This window comes from Pseudorasbora parva, chromosome 23 (genome assembly GCF_024679245.1).
Source record: "Pseudorasbora parva isolate DD20220531a chromosome 23, ASM2467924v1, whole genome shotgun sequence".
In the NCBI taxonomy this organism is placed as follows: domain Eukaryota; kingdom Metazoa; phylum Chordata; class Actinopteri; order Cypriniformes; family Gobionidae; genus Pseudorasbora; species Pseudorasbora parva.
In genome coordinates, this window is record NC_090194.1 from 16,672,473 (window position 1) to 16,699,440 (window position 26,968).

Consider the following 26,968-nt stretch of genomic DNA (forward strand, 5'->3'; position numbering starts at 1 on the left):
CGTGGCGTTCTGTTTTTATTTCGGCTCGTTCAGTCTTTAAGTTCAACACAGCTCAGCCTTTTGAAATGTTATTTGAGGTTATTTACGTTTTTCTGGATTTAAAGGAACAGTAGAAATAAAGATATAAAATGTATTTTTCACTTTTTTCATTTTTCCAACACTGGTGGCACTTTATTTTTACCTGTGTGTAAACCATACATTTACACACAAACTGACCCTCAAACGCAACTTTCGGACGCCATATTTCCCCCCCAGCTCAACTGTCACAGAATGGAAAACACAGGATTGTTGGATATCAAAGGCAGTGAAGGATACATCTATGCTGCTTTCATAACTCATTCAGATTAAGGTATCTCAGGAGTAGACAGGAAGTGAAGCTAACAATAGATTTCGGACGTCCCTTGATGCCTTCCTGCCTTGAAATGTGTCCTCCGGGGGCAGCAATTTCCAGGTTTCGGATGCAGCCAGGGTTATGGGCGGCCAATGCTCTTTGAAGCGCGTGGGTGAAGGCTGGCCAATGTGGTCCGATCAAACAGAGGAGCTACTGTAGCTTAAATTGCTCAAGAGGTTAATGCTGGTTCTGATAGAAAGGTGTCAATACACAGTGCATCACAGTTTGTTGCGGAAAAATGGTTCAGGAATGGTTTGAGGAGCACGACAATGAGTTTGAGGTGTTGACTTGACCTGCGAATTCCCCAGCCCTCATTCCAATCGAGGATCTATGGAGGCCCCACTTCGCAACTTACAGGATTTAAAGGACCTGCTGCTAATATCTTGGTGCCAGATACCACAGCACACCTTCAATTGTCTAGTGCATGTTATATCTGATCAGTGTATGTCTGGTTTAAAATAGCATTCATGCAGCACCCTATTAATGTATTTACATACAGATTTACATAATCTTATGATGCTTATATTGCAAATACATTAAAATATTCATCATGAAAATACATATGCACATTGCAGTCCTTTCACTTTAATGGCTTAACTTTAGCTTTCAAGCATAAAAAGCACACAGCTACATTTATTCAAATGTGTATTTGATTACAAATGAAACAAAACACTTGCAAGAAACACTTTAATTACATTTATACATTTTATTCTGTATATCACTATAAGTACAATGAAAACTAAGGATGCATATGTCATTGGATCTCTATATATTTAAAAATATATATTCAAAAAAAAAATGTTCCTTTCCTGTAGTTCACAGTCCAATATCAATGAGAGTTTGGTTCTGTAATCGTTTGGGCGAGTCCTTTACACTGAAAAAACGCATCCTGGCATGGTTCACGACCAAGAAACGTTTTAAGCATATCCATGCCATCCGCCGAACCTCCTGCTTCCAGGACCACGCACCTGTATTCCCGGCCCACCTGCATGTCAAATCGCACAAACGTACACATCCAGTTATCATAAAATGGCAAGCTGAAACATAATCATAAAATATGATTACATTAATGACCAGATGTTGTAATTTATACACTGGATATTTTATATTGTTTATATTTATAGTGTCAATGAAACAAACAATTGTTGTAAAGCTGCTGAATCATCACATATTGTGAAAGAGCTATACAAATAATCTTCCTGCAAATCTAATGCAGACTCATCCTTTAACAGTACTATGACTATGACACGCACTCATTTGCACAACAATTGTATGAACAATTTTACTCATCTAATACTATTCCTGAGGTATCTATTATTATAAAAAAATATCTATTCTTAGCAGATAATTGCTCTACAGCAGTTTCACATCCTGAACTAACATGTGCGTCACTTTTGATAACAGTCTGCTGCATGCCCTAAATGGAAATATGAATGTGGAAATGCTGGCACATCAGTCATGTGGTAACTATTAACTGCTACTATGACTCAGTTCTTGATGACCAATCTCTATTAAAATGTGCTTTGCCATGATTAAGGGAATCTAAACTGGAATCTCATGTTTTCTTAATTCAGTCTCACCAACAGAAAGCTAGAATAACAAGACTGAAACCTTTGGATTCAAGATCCCTTCCTTTTTGAAGCGACTGAAGAAGATGTCCATGGAGTAGACTTCACTCCACAGGTAGCTGTAGTACTGACCGTCATATCCTCCGGCTAAATGACTGAAACTAGCCGTCATGTTTGTGCCTGCAGAGAACATGTAGAAATAAATATGACATTAACACATAAAAGGCTAATACATAAGTCTTTAGCTTAAAAAAAAAAAATCAATAAAATCATAATATCTTTCAAATAAATACATTAGAGGTGGGAATCGTTTGGTACCTACGATTCAATTCAAATCGATTCTTGAGGTCACGGTTCAAATCGAGAATTGATTTTAAATCAAATTTCAATTCAATATATGCATAGATTTGATTGTAGTTTACTACATCATTTATTGCATTAATATTACTGAGTTAATTGCAAACGTTGAAATGTATATTAGTTTTTTCTTCCCATTTTAATCAACCCAATATTATAAATCTCATTTAAACTGAGTTGCAATCATTACACACATGACTGGCAGTCTTGCAAGGTATCCCGGAGGCATCTAATCTACAATTTTGTATAAATATTAGAGATTGTTCTGTCCTGTATAAGGCACTATCATGACAATCCCAGCCCCTGGGCTGTAGGAGGTTGCTAGCGTTGTAGTCAAGACCACCTAAACCTAGTCCAAGACAAGACCAAGACTTTGTGGGGTTGAGAATGCGTTTCTGCATACTTAAATGCTTTGTCATGTCTGTTGAAAAAAAAAAAACACTTTCTGTGGCCATTCACACATAACACTTTTTACATTTACAAAACGTGAGACACCAGACAGAGAAAAAAGGGTCTAGAGACATTTGCTGAGTAGCCATTTAAACCAGCTCAGTTAGTTTTAAAGATACTGGACTCTGGCAAGAGGGTCATCTCCATGTTTTAGCCATGCGCAAGACACTGCAGAAGACGTGAAACCAAAATCGCAACAGTAAAACACATTTAGCACAACTTTATGTAGAAAAATAATAGACAAAGCAGGCCAGTGGAAGGCACTTGTTCTAAGATTCCAATATGCAAATGATTTCTGCAAGTGAAATGAGTGACTGTTCACACCAAGCTGCTTAACACTAAACAGTCGTTGATGTGTTAATGTACTCATTAGACTAGGTGTCATAAGCGTGATGAGACTCATTGCCGGCATACGTGTTTATGACCTGGTGTGGCTGGGATTCCCAGGATGTCTTTGCTGTGCTTGGCAAACTCGGCTGCAGTATCCGCTCTGTCTTTAGTGTGGAGCGTTTGGTCAGCTTTACTGAGAACAATCTGCCTAAGATTCATCAGACCTGCGGACAGAGACGGTTTTAAATGACAAACTGACATATATTTGAAAACCATTTTTATTGTGTTCACCCCTTTGCCACAAATATGTATAGAATATATGTAAAGTGCCCCTCTTATGGCTTTTCCAATATTCCCTTTCATGCAGTGCGTAATATAGCTGTTTGAGAATGTAAATACAAAAAAACTATACAGTTATAAAGTTGAAAGTGCACAATAAATACAGTTGTCTCCCAAAAGAAAGAATCACCTATACGAGTCGTTTGTATTTGAATCCTAATGCATGACTCACACATCACAAGACATTTGCATAACGCCTGCCTATGTTGTATGTCATCCGCCTGCAAACAAGTTGACCAGCCCTCAAACGTCATTTTTTTCTGACGACTGCTTCTCAAATCTTGTTCAACGTGGGATTCGCAAAACGCTTGCTCTTGAAAGATGGGTCGATACCCAGATTATTTGGACCAGCTTGCTCCTCAGAATCACAACCTGTAAGTATGAATAATTATTGATGTATATATTTTCTACCGGGTGTTCGTCGGTTTTGTGTTTTATGTTGTGTTGTGCTAACTCGCATTATTAAGGTCTTACTGAAATACATCTGCTAATCAGCCACTATGTCCTAAAGCTGTGTCTATTAATGCAGATTGTCTGTTGTTCTTACTACTTTCAAAGTTCCCGTTCTTTGCGTGTTTTCCAAGCTTTGATTATATTTACAGTGTGCAATATAACATGAGTTCATGTTTCGCGTGTAAAAAAACAGTATTTTTCACACAATTTACTTATCTGTACAGCGCTGTTTCCTCTGTCCTAAAACGGCCTCATGATTTCCGTATTTCTGAAGGAGGGACTCAATGAAGTCCCTCCTTCAGAAATACGTAACAAGTTCTGATTAGGCCAGCGCTTCCCGTGTTGTGATTGGACAGCAGCTTAGCGCACTTTGCCCGGAAAGGTTCCGCCTCTTACCATAACGGGGAGATGAAAGCGCTGAATGCGCGCTCTTCTCCACGTGAGAGAGCAACAAGACCACGGCCCCTATTTTGCGTGTTCTTGTGAGCGGAGGGTTAGTCAACAAACGGTTCTAGTGACGTCATTACATCCCTGCACTTCCTGCTGTAGTCCAAACGGGCCGTTCGCTGTAGGCTTTGAAAGGGAACTTCTGTTAAATAAAATATCTCGCTTGGCATTGAACTTTGAGCTTTATAATTTTACAGGCATTATTTATGCTCTAACAGCAACATTACACACTAACTAAAGTTTGAAAGATGGAATCGTGAAGAACGGGACCTTTAAGTAAAGGATGGAACAAGATTTGATTTACAAACTTTAATGTTACATCAGTCATTCACATCAGTGCTCAGCTGCTGTATGCGCTGCTATTGATACAGTTCCTGCATGTGCGCCGCAATAAATTTAGAAATATACACTTTGTTTGTTGATGGACATTTGTTAATGCTGATGATGAGGAATTACAGTTGCAACATCTCAAACGTACCTCAAAATGAGTAGCATATCGCTGAGAAATGTCCCCCTTAAGTCATTCTTGTGATTGAGGTTCAGGTTGAATAACTAGTTCTTCCAATGTTTCATCAACAGACTTGCACTCGGATTGATATGGGTTAATAAACGTCATCGTTACTCTCTTTACAGTGTTTACAATTGCTGAGCTTTAGGAAGACTCTGGACGAAGCTGAAGTTCAGTTATGGTAATAGTGTTTAGTTACCGAAACACAGTAAACCAATCACAACAGAGAGTGCTGTCTGGCCAATCAGAGCAGACTAGTCCCGTGGACAGGATTTAGAGATATTTTATAATATGGCAAATAACTGAGACACAATAGTATTGATCTTTAATCGGTACTTTGTTTTTTAAAACAGTGTTCAGAATAACACCAATGTTTCACTCCAAAATCAACAGAAACATATTTTTAAGTAAACTAAAACCTAATTTAATAATAAACTTAAAAACTAATTTTAAGACCACTACAATATTGGAGACATTTTAGTGGCAAATTTCTCCCCAAATTTCCATTATTTAATTACAAAAAGGTAGTAATTTGTTATATAAATAAATTATGAAAATACTACAAATGAAAAAATAAAATAATGTTCCTAAAATAGGCTTAATTTACTTTATGAAAAATAGAATTTTATGTTTATATTTTTTAGGCCTATATTATGTTACGTCCCTCTGAATAATGTTCCTGCAAAATAAATTCAACATACAGATGTTGATTATATAAATGTAGTGAATGTGGGGTCAGATCTGACCTGTGTTGGCCACTCTAGATGCAATGAGTTTATCCAGCAGAGCGTCTGGGATCGGGCTGCCATCTTTGTAGTGGCGGGACATCTTCCTGAGAGGCTCTTTCTCCCAAACCCAGTTCTCCAGCATTTGAGACGGCACCTCCACAAAATCAGTCTCCACCTGCGTCCCACTGAACTCTGCATAGCGGGTCTGGAACGTGCAAGTTGACACAGAAAAACACATTTGGTACCGCCAGTAATATTTCTTATCGATTTGAGATTTTAATTCCGTGTGGTCTCAGACTTTTGGACCCTCTTTATGTTTAGGAATACTGACGTACCCGGGAGCAGAGCTCATGCATAACGTGTCCGAACTCATGGAAGAAGGTCTCCACCTCATGGTGCTGCAGTAAGGAAGGCCAGTTGCTTGTGGGTTTTGTGAAGTTGGCCACCATGGCTGCCACAGGCATCCTACGATTCCCATCGGGCCCAAGACATCCTGGCTGGAGCCCAAAGCATGCAGCATGGCCATACTTACCCTCCCTGAAGATTAAAACAGACCAATAAATCTGGTACAAAACTATTTCAGGCCATTACATCCATGGCCAATAAGCCAGTTCCTTAGATATGGACATGAAGTATTCATCAGATTTCATCTTCATGCTGAGAACTGCACTGGAGTGGCTTAAGTTAACAAACCATGTTTAGTTTAGATCAGCATGCATTTCCAGACTGGTTTCAGTGAAATGTTTTCCTATTATTTATGCAGGGTTTCTGCAGGCTAAATGTAAGACTTTTCAAGACTATTAAAATGATTTTTAAGACACCTTTCTTGTCCAAAATCGAATCTATTCACATTCAACATGAACATGACTACACAGAACTGTGCGTAACCTTGAAATTGATGGGCTAAAATGAAAAAATATTCTATGGCTTTGTTCACCCATGTTCCAAATTTGTATTTGGAAATGTAGTTTCCATTCTGAAGAACTCATCCCTATGCCACCTTCCAGAGTGTCCATCAGTTGTACCCTTTATAATCCTTAATAAACCATAATCCGAAATGACCTTTGAAGTGGCCAGTTTTCAGCACTTTAAGCACTAACGTGTTTTTATTAAGTTAATAATTCATTAAGTTAAGACCTGTCTAAATTGACATTTTAAGAGCTAAAATTCTGATTATTGGATTTTAAACTTTTTAAGAAATCTAAGTAAATTTTTTGGTAACGCTTTACAACAAGGTCTCATTTGTTAACATTAGTTACTATGGTCTCATTAGAAACATTCTTTTACTGAAGCTTGTTGACCAAGGACATTTTCAGTCCAAGGAAAGACAAATCCAAAATGTAACATATGCTGGCCATTTCAGCACAAAAAAAAACTCTTAGTGAATATCTAGAATGGTTTACCTGGGATGTAAGTCCAAGTAAAACTGTCCAATTTCATCTCCAGTCACAGAGTCCTGTACCGAGTACAGCGTGACGCTATCATGCCACACGTGGGCATTCTTGACCTGCTGGAACGTCAGACCCAACAGATCCTGATATATATTCAGCAGGCCCTCTGTCACCACCTCCAGAGGGAAGTACTCGATCAGTTTGTCCTTATCCACGGCAAACTTGACTTGTTCCACCTGGTTCATGTAGTAGGGCATGTCCCACGCATGCAGCTGTCCATCAAAGGCCAAGCCCCGCCTCTCACAGTCAGTATGTTTGAGTGACAGCAGGTAATGCCGCTCCTGCTCGCCCACTGGTCTCAACCTCTTATACAACTCATCTATTGAGCACCAAAAACATTTTGGTTATATAACTGTCATTTAGACAGATGGAAAACTGTTCAAAGTAAAACACTATGAGCACTTGCCAAAACAGTTTTGACCCGCCAAAGCAATGCTTTATGACACTCCTGAAGGTGCCCTGTGGTATCTGGCACAAAAACATTAGCAGCAGACCCTTTAAGTCCTGCACACTGGGTGAAGTGACCACGGATGAGATTTTTGTACCAGAACACAGATGCTTGTCTGGCTATCACCAGACCAAGCTCAATTTAAGATTGAACATTGGTCTGGTGAGTCTGCTCTGTATTTTCTACTGCACAAGGGGCGTAATCAACTGGCATTATTTGAATAACTCTGTACGCAACTGTATAGTCCTTCAACCAATCAGACCACAAGAGCCGTGATCATCAGGCAACGGCCGATCTGTCATCATGTTACCACCAATAGCGTGACAGGTGGGTGAGCCAGTCTGTGATTGGTTCCCGCAAAAGTGTAACAGAAGCAGTAGAAATAAACGTACGGGTTTCCAGACTGAGTTGGCCGGCAAAATCAAATCGCCGGCAGATAAGGCTGGGTTTACCCAGTCTATACAGATGCATGATCGGATTGAGATCTGGGGTATCTGGAGGCCAGGGTGACACCTGGAACTACACCGATCTGGCATAACATTATGACAATATTGAATAACACTAACTATCTCTTCATCACAGCACCTGTTAGTGGGTGGGATATATTAGGCAGCAAGTGAACATTTTGTCCTCAAAGTTGATGTGTTAGAAGCAGATAAAATGGGCAAGAATTTGAGCGAGTTTGATAAGGGCCAAATTGTGATGACTAGATGACTGGGTCAGAGCATCTCCAAAACTCCAACTCTGGTGAGGTGTTCCTGGTCTGCAATGGTAAGTATCTAAGTATCGGAGCAATGGAAGAAGGTGGCCTGGTCTGAGGCAGTGTGATGTTTTGAGCGATGTTCTGCTGGGAAACCTTGGGTCCAGCCTTCCATGTGGATGTTACTTTGACAAGTAACACCTTACCCAAGCATTGTTGCAGACCATGAACACCCTTTCATGTAAACGGTATTCCCTGGTGGCTGTGGCCTTTTTCAGCAGGATAATGCGCCCTGCCACAAAGCAAAAATGGTTCAGGAATGGTTTGAGGAGCACAACAACGAGTTTGGGGTGTTGACTTGTGTAACTTAGTTCATGCACAATCCTGATGTGCTGAACAAACAAGTCCGATCCATGGAGGCCCCACCTTGCAACTTACAGGACTTAAAGGATCTGCTTCTAACATCTTGGTGCCAGATACCACAGCACACGTTCCGGGGTCTAGTGTCTAGTCCATGCCTTGACGGGTCAGAGCTGTTTTGACAGCAAAAGGAGACCAACACAATATTAGGAAGGTGGTAATAATGTTATGCCTGATCAGTGTATGTGTAGTGTACTGGGTGACAGGATACATTGTCCTGCTGAAAGATGCCACAGCCATTTTGGCCACACTCCACAAGTTTACTATGAAAACCGACGAAAGCCCAGATCTTTACACATGCACATAATTAACATGATTTACTTCACTTGTTGTGAATGGTCATAATGTTTGACCACTTTCTTTTCATCAAAAAAATCCTGAAAAAATGGTATCACAGTTTCCACTAAAAAGATGAAGAAGCACAGATGTTTTCAACATTGATAATAAGAAATGTTTCTTGAGCATAAATCAGCATATCAGAATGATTTCTGAAGGATCATGTGACACTGAAGACTGGGGTAATAATGCTTAAAATTTAGCTTTGATCACAGGAATAAATTTTAAATAGTAAACCGTTAGCCTGGATGCCAGCCGAACTTAGCACCGCCCACAAAATTTTGAGGTCGGGCAGTTCGGTCTGGCATCGCTCCATAGAGGAGTAATTATCTCCGAACAGGAACTGTTCGGACCAATGAAATCATCAGGGCCGGCTTTAGACGATGACCGACAGATGATAAACAGTAACGTAATCATGCACGTCATCAAAGGGGCTTGGATTATATTTACTCGAAGCCTAAACGAAGAGCTTGTTTGTATATTCATTCACCTTCATAATTTCTCTCAAAGATGATGATCATGTTGGGTAAGTACTCTGTGTATCAATAAATTCTTTTATTTTTTTACAACACCGGCTAAGATTTTTTATTCCAGCGTGCGTGCAGACAGGGTTGCCAAGTTTTTACAACAAAACCCGCCAACTACTAGCTCTTAACAATAGCTTCTCGGAGGGTTCTCCGGGGGAAAAAATGGCATTTGGGGGGTAAAATGTGTGTTATGTTGGCAAGGTTGCCTGCTAAAATTTGCACTCATGGGTCTATATATCACATAATAGTCGCTTCAACCCGCGGACATAGAAAACAACCCGCGGAAAAAAATGCGGACTTGGCAAACAGTGCAGTTGAGCTCTGTTGACATTTGACAATGCATCGCTTCGTTGCTCTGATTGGCTGTAGGTCTATCCAATTGAGGTCTTTCCTGGTTCGGTTGAAACACGCCTCATAATTACAGCCATATGGAGCAGTTTCAGACTCATATTCTGACTAGAATTGAGTATGACTACATCAGGCTAGTAAACCGTTAGGTTTTACTTTATTTTAAGGTGTCTGTGTTACAGTGTAATTATACATTTAAGAACTGAGTAATGTTATTTAACTACATGTATTTACTATAGTGTTAGGGTTAGAATTAAGGTTTGTTTTAGGGTTAGTTGTATAATTATAATATTTATTGCTAATATATACATTAGTACTAGTATATACATTTTATACAAGTACTATAGTAATTACTATGTATGTGAAACAGGACACTAAAAATGTGATACCAGAATTATTACTCAAAATTCCCTGAATTAATTCAAATTAATATTTTGGTAGATTTTAGAAATAAAGTGCAACTGGTTTATTTTCATATTTATAATCAAAAAGCTACAAGAGGAGTCTATGCTACACCACAGACAGACGACAACATAATGAAACTGTCATGTCACTTTAACAACTGAACATGAGAACAAGGGTCACCAAAATGCCTGTCCCTCCAGACTTAACCTGTGCGTGCCTCAATGTAGGTGCTGATCTTTCACAGATAGACAAAAGGACAAGAAAACATACCAAGAAACCGTGCCACGTTCTCTGAATTTTTGGCCATTGTCATTTCCAGCATGTAATTGGCATGACTGCTGAAGCCCAGTAGTTTGGCTAGCCTTGCCCGCAACTCAATCAGCTGTTCAAGAATAGCAGTATTCACCTGTAAACAATGAGAAAACGTTAATAGTGCATAACTAGGACATGACTTTTAGGATTCATTTCCATGACTTGCCAGGGCTGGAAAACTGTTTAAATTCCCAGACTAAAACAACAATTTATTCTTTCCAGTTGTGCTGATCCTTCAAAGTCTCATTAAAGGACGTACGAGTTCAACCTACATCTTTGCACCTGCTGTGAAAGGCCATCTCCATCTTCCTCCTGGTTTCGGAAACATGACATCTTTTCATCAGGGGGAAGTAGTGGGGATATGCAAGGGTGACTATATACCGACCATCTTCTGTTTTCTCCAGACCGTTCACGTAGCTTTCTGCAAGACCCACTAGAGAAAGGAAGGAGGAAAATTGTGTCCAAGATAAATTCCCTAAGGGGGCTTTTGCACAGGGTAGTTATATGAATTCAGTTACAGGAACTAGCCCCAGGACGGTCCCCCGAAATCTTAATGCTCCCCTAAGGCCTGTTTTCCTTTTCTATTGATCGCTGTTTTCCATGTTCCTAGAGTTCGCCCTTGTAGTATGTATATGTAAACTGTGTGTTTACACTGCTTTTCAACATACTCTTAAGTAACTGGTAGTTATACTTATGCTGGGTTAGACCCTACTCTAAAGTCCCTTCAACAGGGATTTCTATAACCAAAATCATTCCCAGTTACTGTGGTGCAAGCACGGCAAAAAGCGGGGACCTCCGTCAATAGTTATAGGAACTGTGAAAACGTTCCTCCAGTGCGAAAGCCCCTTAAAACAGCTGTTAAACTACAGATAAGCATGCTTACCGAGCTCTTCTTGTGAGAACAACAGCACTGTATTCTCTTCATTCAAATTTTGGTTGAAATCTATGGAGAGTTCACTTATTTTCTTAGAGATTGACCTAATTTCCTAAGAAAAAAAAGACATCAAAAGACCAATTAAAAGTAAACAATAACTAATTTTTTACACTTCCCAGTGCTCAACAGTTGAAGATTGTTCATGATTTTCACTGGCACTAACACAAAGTAATACATGTATTTTATTAATTGAAATGTATTCATATTTACATTTATAATTTTAATATTTTTATTAGTGCTGTCAAAGTTAGCGCATTAACGCAAATAAATGTTGAAATTGATAGCTTTGAATTATACTGTAATGTTGAATGTCTATCATTAATGTAAAAAAATATATATTTCATAAAGTCTGGCCTTCATTCATAAAAAGATGCCATTGCAAATTATTTAAAAACAATACAAACAAATATTTATTTTAAAATGTACTGTCTGTAAGTAGTTTCTACATTAATTTGAAGGGTAACTGAAATTATTATAATATAAAAATATTTTTTAAATGCGATTACAAAAAAAATGCAATTATGTTTTTTCTAATCGATTGACAGCACTCATTTTATATGCAAATTTTTCACTTAAAACAATAATTTTATATGTATAAACATAACTTTTATGCATTATTTAAAATGATTTTTTTTTATATTTATGAGAATTATTTTAAAAAAATATCCTTTTTGACACATTGAAGTTTTTTTTAATGCTAAGTATTATTATTTTAATTGTATTAATTTATATGTACATTTATCATTTTAATATTATAATGTTTAATGTTTATTTAAATAATATTAGATTTACAATTTGTATAACTTTAATTATAATTTTTCTGTTCAAAAAAATATATTCATAATTTGACATTTATTAATATTTATCAGAATTATTTAAAAATACTATTTATTACCATGCATTTATTTTGTGCATCTATTTGCAATAATAGCTAGAATAGAAGCTGTTTTCTAAACAAAATAAAAGCGGTATTTGCCTGTGACAGAATTTCTAGGATTTTAGAGGCAGATGCTCTAGTGGGCATTTTTCAGCTTTATGGGTTTGTTCAACTCACTAATAAGTAAATAATGCAAAGTATGAGCAATCGTAATAGAGACACTCTACTAAGAAGAATCAAGATTATATGTGAACTAAACCAAACCTACGTCTTGTATATCCTTAGACAAGTGCAATCCATTCCGTTTCCCTAATTTTATCAGTCGTCCCAGGAATCTCTCCGACTCAGGCAGTAAACCACTGGATTGTTTTTCCTGTAAAGATAAAGAGGGAAATGCTGAGACACGTACTGTGAATGCCTGAAGTTATGTTTGCGTGCGGTTCTGACACCAAGCCAAACTGTCATGGGCCCGACACCATACTAGCGCCACATGCGTTCCTACGTTCCTTCCACAGGGTCATAATGAGGACAGTGAGGACTCCATACTGGCTTTCAGAAGAAATAGCGGGATCACTTTATTACAGCTCAATTAAAAAGGCAGTAAATGCCCTGGAGACAGGACAGCCTCATCAAATGAGTATTACTTGAGTAGAATAGTGCAACATAGTTTCCTGCTCACTCCAACAGGTGATTTCCACTTAAACAATCATTTTAATTTGAAAAATCCACAATATAAAAATGTTTTGGACAAAGCCTCAATGAGCTCTGCCAACACTGCCAAATGCCTCATTTTATGGGTCACCCCTATGAAACTGGACCTGGTTGCCAACTTGCCAGATGTCTTTTTAGTACCCAGAAATAAAGTTCTCCATTGATGAGTGATGACAGAGGTCATATTGATTACCTCCAATCATAAAACAAACACATATTCATTCATTCATTCATTCAGGAAAACTGACCAATAAACTAAGAAGCAGGTGGTAACGATATTAATTAATAAGGTTTAACATTTAAAATATACAGCCTTAAATGAACTTATTACAAAAAGATAACTACTAATCCATTTGTTACAAAGCCATAAGACTTTGTTTCATCTTTGAAATGCAAACGAAGATATTCTGATGAAATTAGCAAGTTTTATGTCTCTCTGTTGAAAGTATCTTACACCAAAACAGTGATCCCTTAAATTTTAAACCTAAACTGCAGCTGAAATTGCATACTGTTAAAAAGGTAGATTCTTTATGCTGTGTGTGAATGAAATTTGGACTTTCTACATTTGCCATGTCATCACGTCATTTGACCAACAGCATCCGTTGCGTCGTTTCACAGTCATTAAATCCACTGCCGTGACCGCATGGGATAATTAAGTGTTCATCAGATGCACATCAGAATCACAGCGGAAACAGTAGGACAGCCAGGTATTTCACCTTCAGTTTTATTAATAATGATTGGATACCAAAGACATATCACCCTGTAGCCCAAGACTGGTTGCCCACTGAAGCTAGGCATCATTTACTCACCCTCAAGTTGTTCCAACCCTGTATATAAAAAAAAATGTCGATTCAACGTCCATCTCACTACAGTGGCTGTACAATAATTTTATGAAGCGACGAGAATAGATTTTGTGCGCAAAAAAATAAATAGATCAAAATAATGACTTTATCCACCAAGTTATTGTTATTGCGCTCCTCCTCTTCTGGGTCATGTATTCGAACGGTGGATCTGCATCATATTCTTGCACATGCGTTGAGTTCACATGAATACTTTGGTGGATAAAGTCGTTATTTAGATTTTTGTACGCACAATAACCATTTTCGTCGCATTGTAAAATGATTGTACAGCTGTAGTGAACTGTAGTGAGATGGACTTTGTATCAACATCTTTAGTGCCTTTATGGGTCTTGTGAATGGGTCAGTGTGAATGTACTGAATGCCAATGGAGGCCTTTCTGAAGCCTTTCTCAGCCATCAGCTTTCAACAAAAATATCTTCATTTGTGTTCTGAAGATGAACGAAGGTCTACGGGTGTCCAACGATATGAGGGTGAGGAATTAATTAAATAATTTTCATTTTTGGGTGAACAGACCCTTTAAAGGTGCTTTTTTTTTGGAAATAGGATTTTTTTTCTTATGCTGGTTGAAAGTCTCCTCATATCCTTCTGGCAATATGTTAAGCGGTCTAAATTTATTTTTTATAAATATATACCTCTGTGGTAGGCGTAGGACCATAAAATGTTTGTTTAAACATTGTATTCGGTCCGAATGATACCATGTGTTCCCTGTCAGTCAACGTGTGTTTGCATACCACTGTGCAGCCTGTTCACATCATACGTCATCAGCGCACATGAGCGAGGATGGCAGGCAAACAGCAACAAAACTAACTTTCCTTCTGAACCGACTCAAGGCGCAAGTATCTACATTTAGGTTTGACAGTACAGGTCTATGTACAGCTGACTTTGCCCTATGCAGAGAATGCAGTGAGATTTGACAGTGTTGCAGCTATACCCTGAAATCTCATATGAATAAAGCTAAAATACAGTGCATACTTTCCTTTATGTAAACCTGCCAACTTCTGAACTGGAGTAATTTCACAATCACATACTTGTGTGTGCAAGCAAATACTTCTGTTTCTCCCCTCACTCTCACCGGGTGAATGACACATACATGATGTAATCCAATAACGTTGTCGCTGGTCGTCTTGCTTCTAGTCTGTGCGCGTTAATGTGTTTTGAAGGAGTCGTGACTTTGAGCGGTGGGATTGTATGCTTTCAATGATAGCAGGCTAAAGTTAGAATTTCCCAGATCACCTATTGCACCTTTAAAAATATCTTCTTTAAATGATGTAGTAAATGACAACAGAATTTTCACTTTTGGGTGAACTATCCCTTTGATAAAAATTAAATAGAATGTATATGTATAGAATAAAAGAATCAGCAAAATTGTTCAGAATGACTTTACACTAGAATTATCAGAGTACAACATCACATTGTAGTGTGGTACCTGTAGGACTAAAAGTCTCTGAAACACATCCGCCCTCATGCTCACTTCCACATCGAAATCAGACAGGCATTTATCAGCCTCTGTGCTCGCCAATCTGACCTCTTTACATGGAGAGACATACTGGGGGAAGTCCAACATATGACGTGAAGCTGAAACGGAGTACGGAAAAGTGAATATGAATTTTAGTAAATAAAACATATGAAAATTCTTATAATTTGCCACTCACCGGCATAATCTGCTTTTGTATCCGCAATAACTTGCAGGGTATTCTCAAAGCACACCTTCCCAATGTCCACGGACCCCACTGAGTCATAGGCTTGCTTTATCTGCTGGATCAGTCTCTGTGTCCGATGTCGGATCTCTTCTGGGGTCAGATCCCATCGCAGGTTGTTCTTGTCAGCTGTGCTGGGGCAGCTGGGGGCGGATATGACTGATCCATTTTGAAGTGTCATCTTAAGTTTTGAGCTGGATATAAGGACTCTGCATTATATTAAAGAGAAAGCCAGGATCATTACTTTCCAGTGACCACTGTGCAAATATAAGCCTGCATGCAATGCGTGGGCATTTGTATGCAGCTTCTTGTAACTTTAGAAAAAGAAAATCTACACATTACTGTACTTAATACAGACAGAAGAGAAACTGTGTTGCGTAGGGTCGCATGCTGTGAATGTTTTCCGTACTAACGATGGACACTTTCACATGTCTGTCAAAATAGGGAATGCGAACACGATCTGCTTGTGATACACTTATACTACTTCACATATGCCAGTTGCATTGCCTAGATCCGAGAGAAGCCAATGAGATAACCTGACTAAAACCAGATATCCTCCAATACTAAAGCTTTGCAAGGAAAGTCCGAGCATGTATAGTCTATTTGAGCTTAGTCAAATTCAAGCGTTTGGTTAATGGTAGTCAATCAGTCAAACAACATACAGGAAAACTGTAACTGTAACAAAATTCACAATAACGTTACCTTCTTACCGCTCGGGCCACGGAAATTCCGAAGATAAACATGGCATGCCTATAATTTCACACATGCAACGTGCAGAAATAGGATGCAACTCCTACCGTCTCACTCGACTGTAACAAACCAATACTACTATTACGATCATGAAGGTTTGGCGTTTGAATATTAATTACGTAAACCGACGTTCACCCGGTAGGGTATTCTGATTGGCTAGAAGGTAGACGTTGGGCGCAGAACGAGCTAGTCAGCTAGCGAATTAAGGAATGTGGCGAAAGATTGGCTTATGAATATTAAACAGGTAACAGTGACATGTATGTAGATTACATGAACAACAACCCTAAAGTGGTCCTTTTATTAAAGTTCCAATTTATTTATTTATTAAATTAAAACATGTTAACAGTGTCTAAGCGCAATTTTAAGTGAAATTCTTTTTCTACTTGGTTCTAATTTTTTAATCCCTGTATTCAAAAATGACAGTTTTGGGTAAATTAATCCAATAATAATAATAATAATAATAATAATAATAATAATAATAATAATAATAATAATAATAATAATAATAAAAAAATAAAAATGCTAATTAATTGCTAACTACTAATTACATCGTCAACACTGTAATTATATTACTCTCTAAAAAGTAGCATATTGCATTGATATAACTAATTACTTTTTAAATCCCATATCAACCTCGACCAGTTGAACAATACAAGGATAGACGACTGCCCTTTTAATTCTTTCAAATAAATCATATAAAATTGCATAAATTATTCTTGAACTGAACAAAAGTATTTAAAGGGAGGTTACAATAAAAACAAACATTAGACATTACATTTTGATGTTAAAGCCACTATTGTTTTATATAGAATTGTTGTATAGTCAATGTAATGCAGAAGTAACTGTAATTCAGTTACAGAAACATTAAGAGTTATATCCCTTACTTTACTTTTTCAAAGGAAAATTGCATTATATCCAACACTGAAAATAGAAATAGATTAAATTAAGCATGAAAATAGACATGAAAAATTAAATAGACAAAAAGTATAAATATTAAAAGTTCATATACTCTAAAATATTTCAATGTAATATTAAGAGTTAATAATTCTAAAACAAGTCCTCTAATGTATTCTAATGGAGAGAGAGAGAGAGAGAGAGAGAGAGAGAGAGAAATATAGTTGTAGTTTGTACGCACTTAAACAGCTTAATTGTATTTCTACAAATAAGAAAAATATAAAAACATCTCTTATTATGAAAAAGTAATCTGTAGAACGTAATGTTTAGCATTAAAATTACCTTGATAATGTAATGCAATGTTACCTTGGAAAGATACAAGAAAAAAAGTATAAATTGGTCAAAACATGTGTAGGCTACAGAGTTCTAAAGAGATCTGTATCCTCCACCTGTTTGATGTTTTTCGAAAGTAATTTAAAAAAGGGTAGAATAAAAAATATAATTTGTAAAGACAGCTAAATGAACGCCTTTAACGTAGTAGGATTAATAATAAATTCTCCATTGTAGTCCATCAGCAGTGCTATTTCCGGCGAGACGGCGCATGCGCTGTGCTGGGCATCATCACTCTCACGCGAGTGTTCATGACGCTGTGGCTGAAACGAGCGCTGCGGGCACTTTCTCCAGGTAGGTGGGCGGGGGCGCGCACAGCATCCACAAGATTATAATGTTATTGATATTGTGCGCTGATGTGAGATGCGGGGGTCTAGAAGAGTTTAATAGGCTTACGTTCGCAAAGGTCTCTCTTTCTGTCCGTTAATTAAACTGCGAATGTCTTCAGCCATTGCAGAACCTCCTGCAATCTCATCTGTGTAAACCAGTGTAAACATAGACAATCTGTGATGCACAGACTACCGCTCATCTACCTAACAATAGGTTTATTCTTATGTAATATGTATACATCAGATTAAATGATATTTCATGTTGTAGGATGAATTGTGATTCCCTTGTCAGTATGTTTTTAGGCTTTTGTTATCAAGGGACATGTATAACAGACTGTGTATTACAGTTACATAAAACTATTCTATTGCATGTACTCTACAATATAGGACCATAAATGTTTTATATGCCAGATTACAACCATATAGCTTTGATGAGCAGGAAGTGATGAAATAATTAATAGAAGAATGTTATGTAATTAACCCCTGCAACAACATGCAGCATTACGCTATGTGTAGGGTTGGGTATTGTTTTTCCGATTCTGCATATTGATTACTAGTTTTGATTCCAGTAAGGTAAAAACAACTAATATTAAATGTAAAATATTACTAAAGCCAAGTAAACAGTAACAATATAAGAACAAATAAACAAATTAGCAATAGATCTGCATAGATTAATCTTTATTAAAGTTACAAAAGTTATTCAGTCAAGATCAATGTGTGATTTTCTTTTGTTGTTTGATTAACGTTAATGACAAACAGCAGCAGGTTTATTTGGCTGCTGTCACTTTAAGACCTCATGCAGGATACACATGTTTTTCTTCCTCAACTCTCTGGTTAAGACTGTGTTGAGATTATTTTGACATAATGTGTGTATTTGTGCATTCAAGTGCAAAAAGACTTACGAGAACTCAATTCAATATTGTGCACTATAGGAGAGCTTGTGCGCAAGGATTGGATGTATGCGCAAAGAAAACGTTTTTGCGTTGTCTTTCATTTCTTCTTGTGCTTGAAAATTGTTTGAAATTACATTAAAATGTGCACACTGGAAACAAAACTTTCATTTTTATTACAAATATCCAAACCCTGACCTGTTTTTTATTTATTTATTTTTTTACTATTAGAATAAATATGTTAGCCATGTTATATAAAACAATGACAGAATTTGTATTTAGAAGATATAAGCATTAAAAACTTACAGTCTCTCACTTCCGCCAATATGGATCAATAATTTTGATGAGATCACTCTGCACTTCAGCTTCCCATCAGATTTTCTGTCCAATCAAATGTTCTCTAGAATCTGAAGTGTCCCACCCTCTACATTATAAATAGATGCTGAAGCTGCACCTGAAATTGGTTACTTGTTTACACATTGGAAAATAAATGTAAATTACATCAACATATTGAATAATGCTGTGCGTTATAAGGCACTTCAGTGGGCCTTGAAGTATCCAATTACAGAATTGGAATCGGTTTTTCGATTCCCACCCCTAATTATGTGTCTAAATATGTTTAGAATAATAAGATGATGTCACAAGCTAAATGTACACATTTTCTGTTTTATTGAATATTTTGAAAGTGGAAAATGTTGTCAGTACAGTCTCTTGTTATATCGCTTACAACTGACCCATGATCCATGCCACCTTTCCTCTAATGTCTGAATCTATTGAAAGGGACCTTTTTCAACAAATCTTTCCTCAGGTTTCTCCCAGACAAAATGGCAGTGGAAAAGCGCTTGGCATATTCTATCGTGCAGTTCCTAAGAGATCAGACACACTGTGGCTCGCTGAATTCAGATGAACAGGAAAGCCTGGAAGGTAGGTCACCCACATGTTTAAAACATTTAAAGTGACTGGCCTTTTTTACTCTTGGCCTGGCTGTTCAGATTCTGGACAAAAGGACTTTCTGAAAGTCACTACAGCAAACTATTTTACTGTCTTTTTACTGACGTGATATATCGGCCTGATATATCAGATAGACAAAAATGTAGCCATTTTGTAAATTGTAAAAAAGACCACCAAGCACTTTTAGCCTGCTGAAAATGCCTTTGCTGTGGGCGCTTGAAAGCGTTTTGGCAGTGCAGCAGGTTTGTTTTTTTTTTTTTGTTTTTTGTTTTTTTTTTGAAAGTGGCTATTTACACTAATTGTAAATATAATCTAGTTGCTATTTACACTAAGTGCAAATAGCGATATATACTATTTACACCAAGTATTGGCTGCAACCTGGCAGTGAAAATAACATATTTTCTTAGATAATATTTACACTAAGGGCAAATAGCTGTAGATGCAATTCACTAAGTGAAAATAGTGATATATTCTATTTACACCATACAAAAGAAGCAGTTCTTTGCAATATAAATAGTACTAATTACATGTAACTTATACTTTATTATTTTGACAGATCTTTGCACCTCAGTATTGTTGTACATTAACAGGATGCAATAATAACAGTGTAAATTATTATTTTAATTAAAATTATTAAATGGATGCTACCTTAAAGGAACACTAAAAGCCCTCCCTACACCTACCCCTAACCCTGCCCAGTAAATGCTTTTATTAGAAATAAACATTTTTTTAGGCACTTTATTTCCACATTTAGAACATTTTCCTAATTTTATTGAAAATAAATGCCTATCTGATGTGATGTGATGTGGAAAGAGAGAAGAGGAAGCTCTGCAAAAGGCAGATTCAAACCCATGTTGATTGTGACAAAACAATGATCCATTAGCCATACGCTTTACTGAATGTGCCACTGAAGACATCAAATTACAGGCGTTTTTTAAAATGTTTGTTGTTTGGCACAGCTAGGCATTGTTAGGCGGAGCTAGTGCGAATAGCACTTGCCAAAAAGTCACGCTATATGCACTTGTTGTGAATAGACACTACATTTTATTTTTTATTTTATTTTTTCAGTTGAAACGCTTTGCTTGCTATAATATGGAATATCCACGGTAGTGTTACTAGTATCTGATTTCACAGATAGTTTCTGTATTGTTTTTATATAAAAAAATTTCAATACAATATAAACTATTTGCTTTGGCTCTTGTTTCAAAGGTACCCTAGAATGAGTTGAAACAATATGTTAAATTGTTCTCTGATATCTACATAGAGGGTATGTGGCTTATTTAAGGGCAAAAATTGTCCAGATACAGTTTTACAGGTCCATTTACAAGCCTAGAAATTGTCCCTAGGATGTAATGCTCTGTTTCTGCCTTATTTGGAAGAGTCATGAATATTAATGTTAAGCTCTGCTCTGATTGGCTTATTTCAGCAGCTCACAGCACACAGCAGTTCAGTTGTTGTTTATTGGTGTTTTCAGATCATCGGGGCGCAAGAGAGCTTCTTTTCACAGAAAAGCTCTGTTTGGGGGATTTAAATGACAGAAATCCGGCAACCACCACTCTTCATTCCCTCAGACAAAACCAAAACCAGTGTGTAACGGGGTTCTTTGATGGAAGGAAGGAGATGGGAACCGGCGAACATTCAACAGACGTTTAATTCAAAATTAATAAACAAAACGAAAGTAAACCGTAAACGCACACACATAACGCGGACAGCCCCTCACGGACGACTGCCCGCATACACACAACAGAACGTAAACAAAACATAACATAAAATCAAGGCCTGGTCCTCTCACGCCATTCGCTGCCTTCGCTTCTCCTTTTATGCTCCCATCACTCGGCCGCAAGATGAGACCGGTGTGGCGCGCAGCTGGCACTCATTAGCACTCGTCACCGGCCCGCTCTCACGGTCCCTTGCCCCGCTGCTTGCCACACAGTGATTTTAAACTCGTTTTTTTTAGTCAACGATATTGCATGTTTATATAACGTTAGTCACAATGTAGGCTACGCAGTGACTGTGATGTACTCTGAAATACAAGCATTTAAAAACATCATACTAAAGTTCTCAAAAATATAAATATATATATATATATATATATATATATATATATATATATATATATATATATATTTTTTTTTTTTTTTTACTATAATAGCCTTGTCAAATTACTATCGTTTTAACTTATAATATGGTGGAAAAGGTGACGTTTGCTAGAAGGATCGAGTGAACGATCTGTATGTATCTACGGTTGTATTTTGTAATACAAAATAATATTAACCTTTGTCATTAGACACACTATTTAGTTTGCTATGGTACTTGGTGTTTCCTATTGTTACTGTACTAGCATCTTGCATTATCTAGACAATGCTTTCTCTCTAAGAAACTTTGAATTTAATCAGAAATTGTTTAAACAGTCAATAAGTGGATAAATCACAACTTACTGCTTGCAGGAATACAGTTGTAATTGCCCCTTTCTTCAGTTTAAGACGCTGAGTGAAGCTTGCTTGAAATGGGCCGAACAAATGAACGATTTTGAATTAAATTGTTGTGGTATCCGATTATAATAAACCTCAACCATGATTGTTGAAATTTTTTATCTGTGGGAAGGGTAAAAAAGTCCTCATATCTCCTGCACAGCCTGGAACATGACGTGTGTCCATTAGAGCTGCTGTTTTTGCTATCCTCCAGTGAAGCTTGTTAACCTACAGTCCCGATGATTTGCTCTGTCAGTTCCGCCTGACAATGAACATGTTCGGACATATGCAAATGTTGGGGGCGTGCATATAAATTATCCCCAACGATTGCGTCATGGTTGGCGTTATGTTGAGAAGCACTTATTTTTCCGTGGTGTTTTTGATTTACGAGATTTACATAAGAAGTAGAAGGCAATGGTGTTTGAGACTCACAGTATGTGATGTCCATGTACTGAACTCTTATTATTTCACTTCAATTTTTCATTCTAGGGCACCTTTAAATAATTTAGTTCTATTATTATTCTGGTTGTTGTCATCTGTTGACGTTGTACAAGCAGAATGTGGCGGTTGGTCGTGTTGTATTTGTCCTGCCCCTTCTCCACTCTGATTGGACGGCTGGATAAAAAGTGATAAGGAAAGTCTGTTCACTCTGCAGCCATATTGGCAAAGACCAAGTCCTATCTGTTTGAAGAGGGGAATCCTGGAATTTCAAAAACTGCTTGTCAAATAAATAACATATTTTAAGTCGACAACAAACATGAGCTTATTTTTCTGGCTAGACGAGCCAATGGGCATGTGCAGTCCTAAGGACAAGTCTCGGCTTTCTATGGGAACCAGAATTTCTAACGGCACCTGCAGTGACACAATGGCTTTACCAATCAGCGATTCACTCTTTTATTTTAGAAGGCGGGACTATTGTTATTATTTTTGCTTGAGTTAAAGGGTTACTTTAGCGATTTAGCATATGGCTTTGTATACACAAATATTTTTTTCACCTTTGACCCAATTTGACCCAATTTAAATACAAAACTAAACAATTGAAGTAACCCTTTATTTGTCTTTAACCTTTATTTAACTGACACAAGTACACAGCATTTTTAACATTAAAATGTAACATTTTTACCCCCAATGTTTCCACTGATCAAATTAATTGTATTTTGTAAATATTTAACACAATTTGATTTTCATTGATGCAATACACTCCAAAAAAGTTTAGGTGAGAGGCAACATAAAAGTGAAAAGATTATAGAATATCCAAGTTAAACTGTTTTGAAACGGTCCACAATAAGTAGGTGAACTGGTAATAGGTGAGGGTATTGTGATTAGGTGTAAAAGGAGCTTCTCTGTCTTTGGAAGCAAAGATGGGTCATGGCTCATCCATTTGTGCCAAATATCTTGGGAGAATTGTTAAACAATTCAAAAATAACATTTCTCAATGCAAGATTGCAAAGAATTGAGGTCTTTCACCATCTACCCAGGGAATCAAGAGAAATCTTAGTCAGCATAGGGCAAGGCATTAACTCTGTTGTATGTGCTTGACCTTTGAGCCCTCAGATGACATTGCATGAGAAACCATCATACTACTGTGTTAAATATAGCCACATGGGCTCGGGAGTACTTTGGAAAACTTTTGTCGCTTTACACAATCTGTTGCTGCATCAAGAAATGCAACTTGAATCTCTGTTACGCAAGGAGAAAGCTTTACATCTGTTCAATGCAGAGATGCTGCCAAGTTCTCTGGGCCTGAGCTCATCTCAGATTATACAAAACACAGTGGAAATGTGTGCTGTGGTCCAAGTTTCAGCTTGTTTTTGGTAAAAAAGACATTGAGTTCTTGGTTCTGAAGATGAAAGGAACCATCCAGACAAGGGCTGTGCAATATATTGGAAATATCGAAATATCGTAAATGTACATATCGCAATATGCATATCGCAACGGCATTCAATATCTGAATGATTTTAATGGGCTACGTCAACATTGTGAAAAGTGTACGTTTAAGGCTGATGCGTATAGCAGAGAATACACTGGGCACACGACTGTTACTTCACGAGTTTGTGTGCCCATATAATCTTAGTGAAAGTGGTAAACAGATTTGGCTTGCTGTCTGCTATAGAGGGGCTCGGAGAGGATATTCTACCCGAGCTCCGATTGCCCCCCTATAACAGGCAAATTGAATGAATAAAATAATGAATGAATGAATGAGTCATTTATATAGCGCTTTCATATGTACTACTGTACACCCAAAGCGCTTTACACTCATGTCAGGGATCTCTCCTCAACCACCACCAATGTGGTGTACAAAAGGAGGAGCAGGGGAGGAGGAGGGATGCTTCAGGAACCAAAAAAGGGGAAGAGGTAAGCTGCTGGTTTTATACCTTGGTATTAATTGAAAGATTAGATGGGCGTACTCCTCCCGAAATTACGTTTATTAACTTCACTTCACGAGTTTGTGTGCCCATATAATCTTAGTGAAAGTGGTAAACAGATTTGGCTTGCTGTCTGCTATAGAGGGGCTCGGAGAGGATATTCTACCCGAGCTCCGATTGCCCCCCAAAAACATAATGCAGAAATAGACAGCAAGCAAGAATCATGGAAATTTGAACAGCTCATGATTACGGGAGGAGTCTGCATAATTATTCCAGAAGACCCCCCAAAATTGTTAAATAGACTGAATGGAAGATGGCACTGTAGCAGTACTGAGGTAGGTAACTGCTGTGGCAGTTTATGAAATAGGTGAGGGGTTGCAGCAGCATCAAGCAGAGCACTGCAGCAACATTCTCGAATTGGCGAGACGCTGCAGCAGCATCAAGCAAAGCACTGCAGCAACATTCTCTAATTGACAGGGCACTGCAGCAGCATCAAGCAAAGCGCTGCAGCAACATTCTCAAATTGGCGGGGCACAGCAGCAGTACTCTCAAATGGTGGGGCACTGCAGCAGCTTTCCCAAATTGGCAGGGCACTGCAGCGGCAGTCTCAAAATGGCGGGGCACTGCAGCAGCATCGAGCAAAGCACTGTGACAGCATTCTCAAACTGGCGGGGCACTGCAGCTGCCTCCAACATTCTCGAATTGGTGGGGCACTGCAGCAGCTTCAAGCAAAGCACTGCAGCAGCATTCTCAAAATGGCGGCGCACTGCAGCAGCATCGAGCAAAGCACTGCAGCAGTATTCTCAAACTGGCGGGGCACTGCAGCAGCTTCAAGCAAAGCACTGCAGCAGCATTCTCAAACTGGCGGGGAACTGCAGCAGCCTCCAGCATTCTCAAATTAGTGGGGCACTGCAGCAGCTTCAAGCAAAGCACTGCAGCAGCATTCTCAAACTGGCGGGGAACTGCAGCATTTCTTAAATTGGCGGGGCACTGGGGCGGCAGTCTCAAAATGGTGAGGCACTGCAGCGGCAGTCTCAAAATGTCGGGGCAATGCAGCAGCATTGAGCAAAACACTGCAGCGGCAGTCTCAAGATGGCAGGGCACTGCAGCGGCAGTCTCAAGATGGCGGGGCACTGCAGCGGCAGTCTCAAGATGGCGCGGCACTGCAGCGGCAGTCTTAAGATGGCAGGGCACTGCAGCGGCAGTCTCAAACTGGCGGGGAACTGCAGCATTTCTTAAATTGGCGGGGCACTGGGGCGGCAGTCTCAAAATGGTGAGGCACTGCAGCGGCAGTCTCAAAATGTCGGGGCAATGCAGCAGCATTGAGCAAAACACTGCAGCGGCAGTCTCAAGATGGCAGGGCACTGCAGCGGCAGTCTCAAGATGGCGGGGCACTGCAGCGGCAGTCTAGAATTGGCGGGGCACTGCAGCGGCAGTCTCGAATTGGCGGGGCACTGCAGCGGCAGTCTCGAATTGGCGGGGCACTGCAGCGGCAGTCTCGAATTGGCGGGGCACTGCTGCGGCAGTCTCAAATTGGCAGGGCACTGTAGCAGCGGTCTCAAATTAGCGGGGCACTGCAGCGGCAGTATCAAGCAAAGCATGGCAATGGCAGTCACAAATAACGAAGCACTGCAGTGGCAGTATCAAATTGAGAAGCACTACAGCGGCTGCATCAAATTGGAGGAGCACTACAGTGGCAATATTAAATTGTGGAGCACTGGGCACTGCAGCGGCAGTATCAAGCAAAGGATTGCAGCGGAAGTCACAAAATAGCGAAGTACTGCAGTAGCAGCATCAAATAGGAGAAGCACTGCAGCATAAAATTGGCGCAGCACTGCAGTGGCAGAATCAAATTGCGGAGCACTGCGGCATCGAACTGCGAAGCACTGCAGCGGCTGCATCAAATGGTGGAGCACTGCAGTGGCAGTATCAAATTGTGCAGCACTGGAGGGGCTGCATCAAAAATGGAGGAGCAGTGCAGCGGCAGCATAAAATTGGAGGAGCATCGCAGCGGCGGTATCGAATTGCGGCTCACTGCAGTATCGAAAAAGGAGGAGCACTGCAGTGGCAGCATCAAATAGGAGTAGCACAGCAGAGGCAGCATTAAATAGGAGGAACACTGCAGCGGCAGTATTAAATAGGAGGTGCACTGCAGTGGCAGTATTAAATAGGAGGTGCACTGCAGTGGCAGCATTAAACTGGAGGAGAACTGCAGCATCAAATTGGTGGAGCACTGCAGCAGCGTCAAATTGCGGAACATTGCAGCAGCAGCATTAAAAAGTAGGAGCCCTGGAGTGGCAGCATGAAACTGGAGGAGCACTGTAGCGGCA

At 38.8% G+C, this 26,968-nt stretch overlaps 2 protein-coding genes across 4 annotated transcripts in view; one reads left to right on the plus strand and one right to left on the minus strand.

The window, feature by feature from the left end:
• Positions 1-1,023: 1,023 nt before the first annotated feature.
• Positions 1,024-16,462, minus strand: nln (neurolysin (metallopeptidase M3 family)). 3 transcript variants are annotated; one of them, XM_067433487.1, is made up of 13 exons: positions 16,395-16,462; positions 15,553-15,806; positions 15,327-15,475; positions 12,598-12,702; positions 11,402-11,504; positions 10,791-10,951; positions 10,477-10,612; positions 6,975-7,341; positions 5,907-6,108; positions 5,590-5,776; positions 3,192-3,320; positions 2,003-2,139; positions 1,024-1,376 (listed from the first exon to the last, which is right to left on the minus strand). In XM_067433487.1, exons 1-13 carry the CDS (start codon positions 16,436-16,438, stop codon positions 1,221-1,223), a joined length of 2,130 nt encoding a protein of 709 aa, XP_067289588.1. In that variant the 5' UTR covers positions 16,439-16,462; the 3' UTR covers positions 1,024-1,220. The 3 variants fall into 3 exon arrangements, 2 of the variants coding, with proteins under 2 accessions (XP_067289588.1, XP_067289589.1); XM_067433488.1 differs by having other exon boundaries at positions 16,300-16,451; XR_010901251.1 differs by having other exon boundaries at positions 1,239-1,376; positions 3,181-3,320.
• A 1,374-nt stretch (positions 16,463-17,836) lies between these two features.
• sgtb (small glutamine rich tetratricopeptide repeat co-chaperone beta) overlaps positions 17,837-26,968 on the plus strand; it is a 29,569-nt gene continuing 20,437 nt past the window's right edge. The window contains exons 1-2 of the mRNA XM_067432803.1: positions 17,837-17,925; positions 19,659-19,774. Coding sequence (XP_067288904.1) covers positions 17,843-17,925; positions 19,659-19,774 — 199 coding nt within the window. The 5' untranslated portion in view covers positions 17,837-17,842. The remainder of the gene's footprint in view (positions 17,926-19,658; positions 19,775-26,968) is intronic.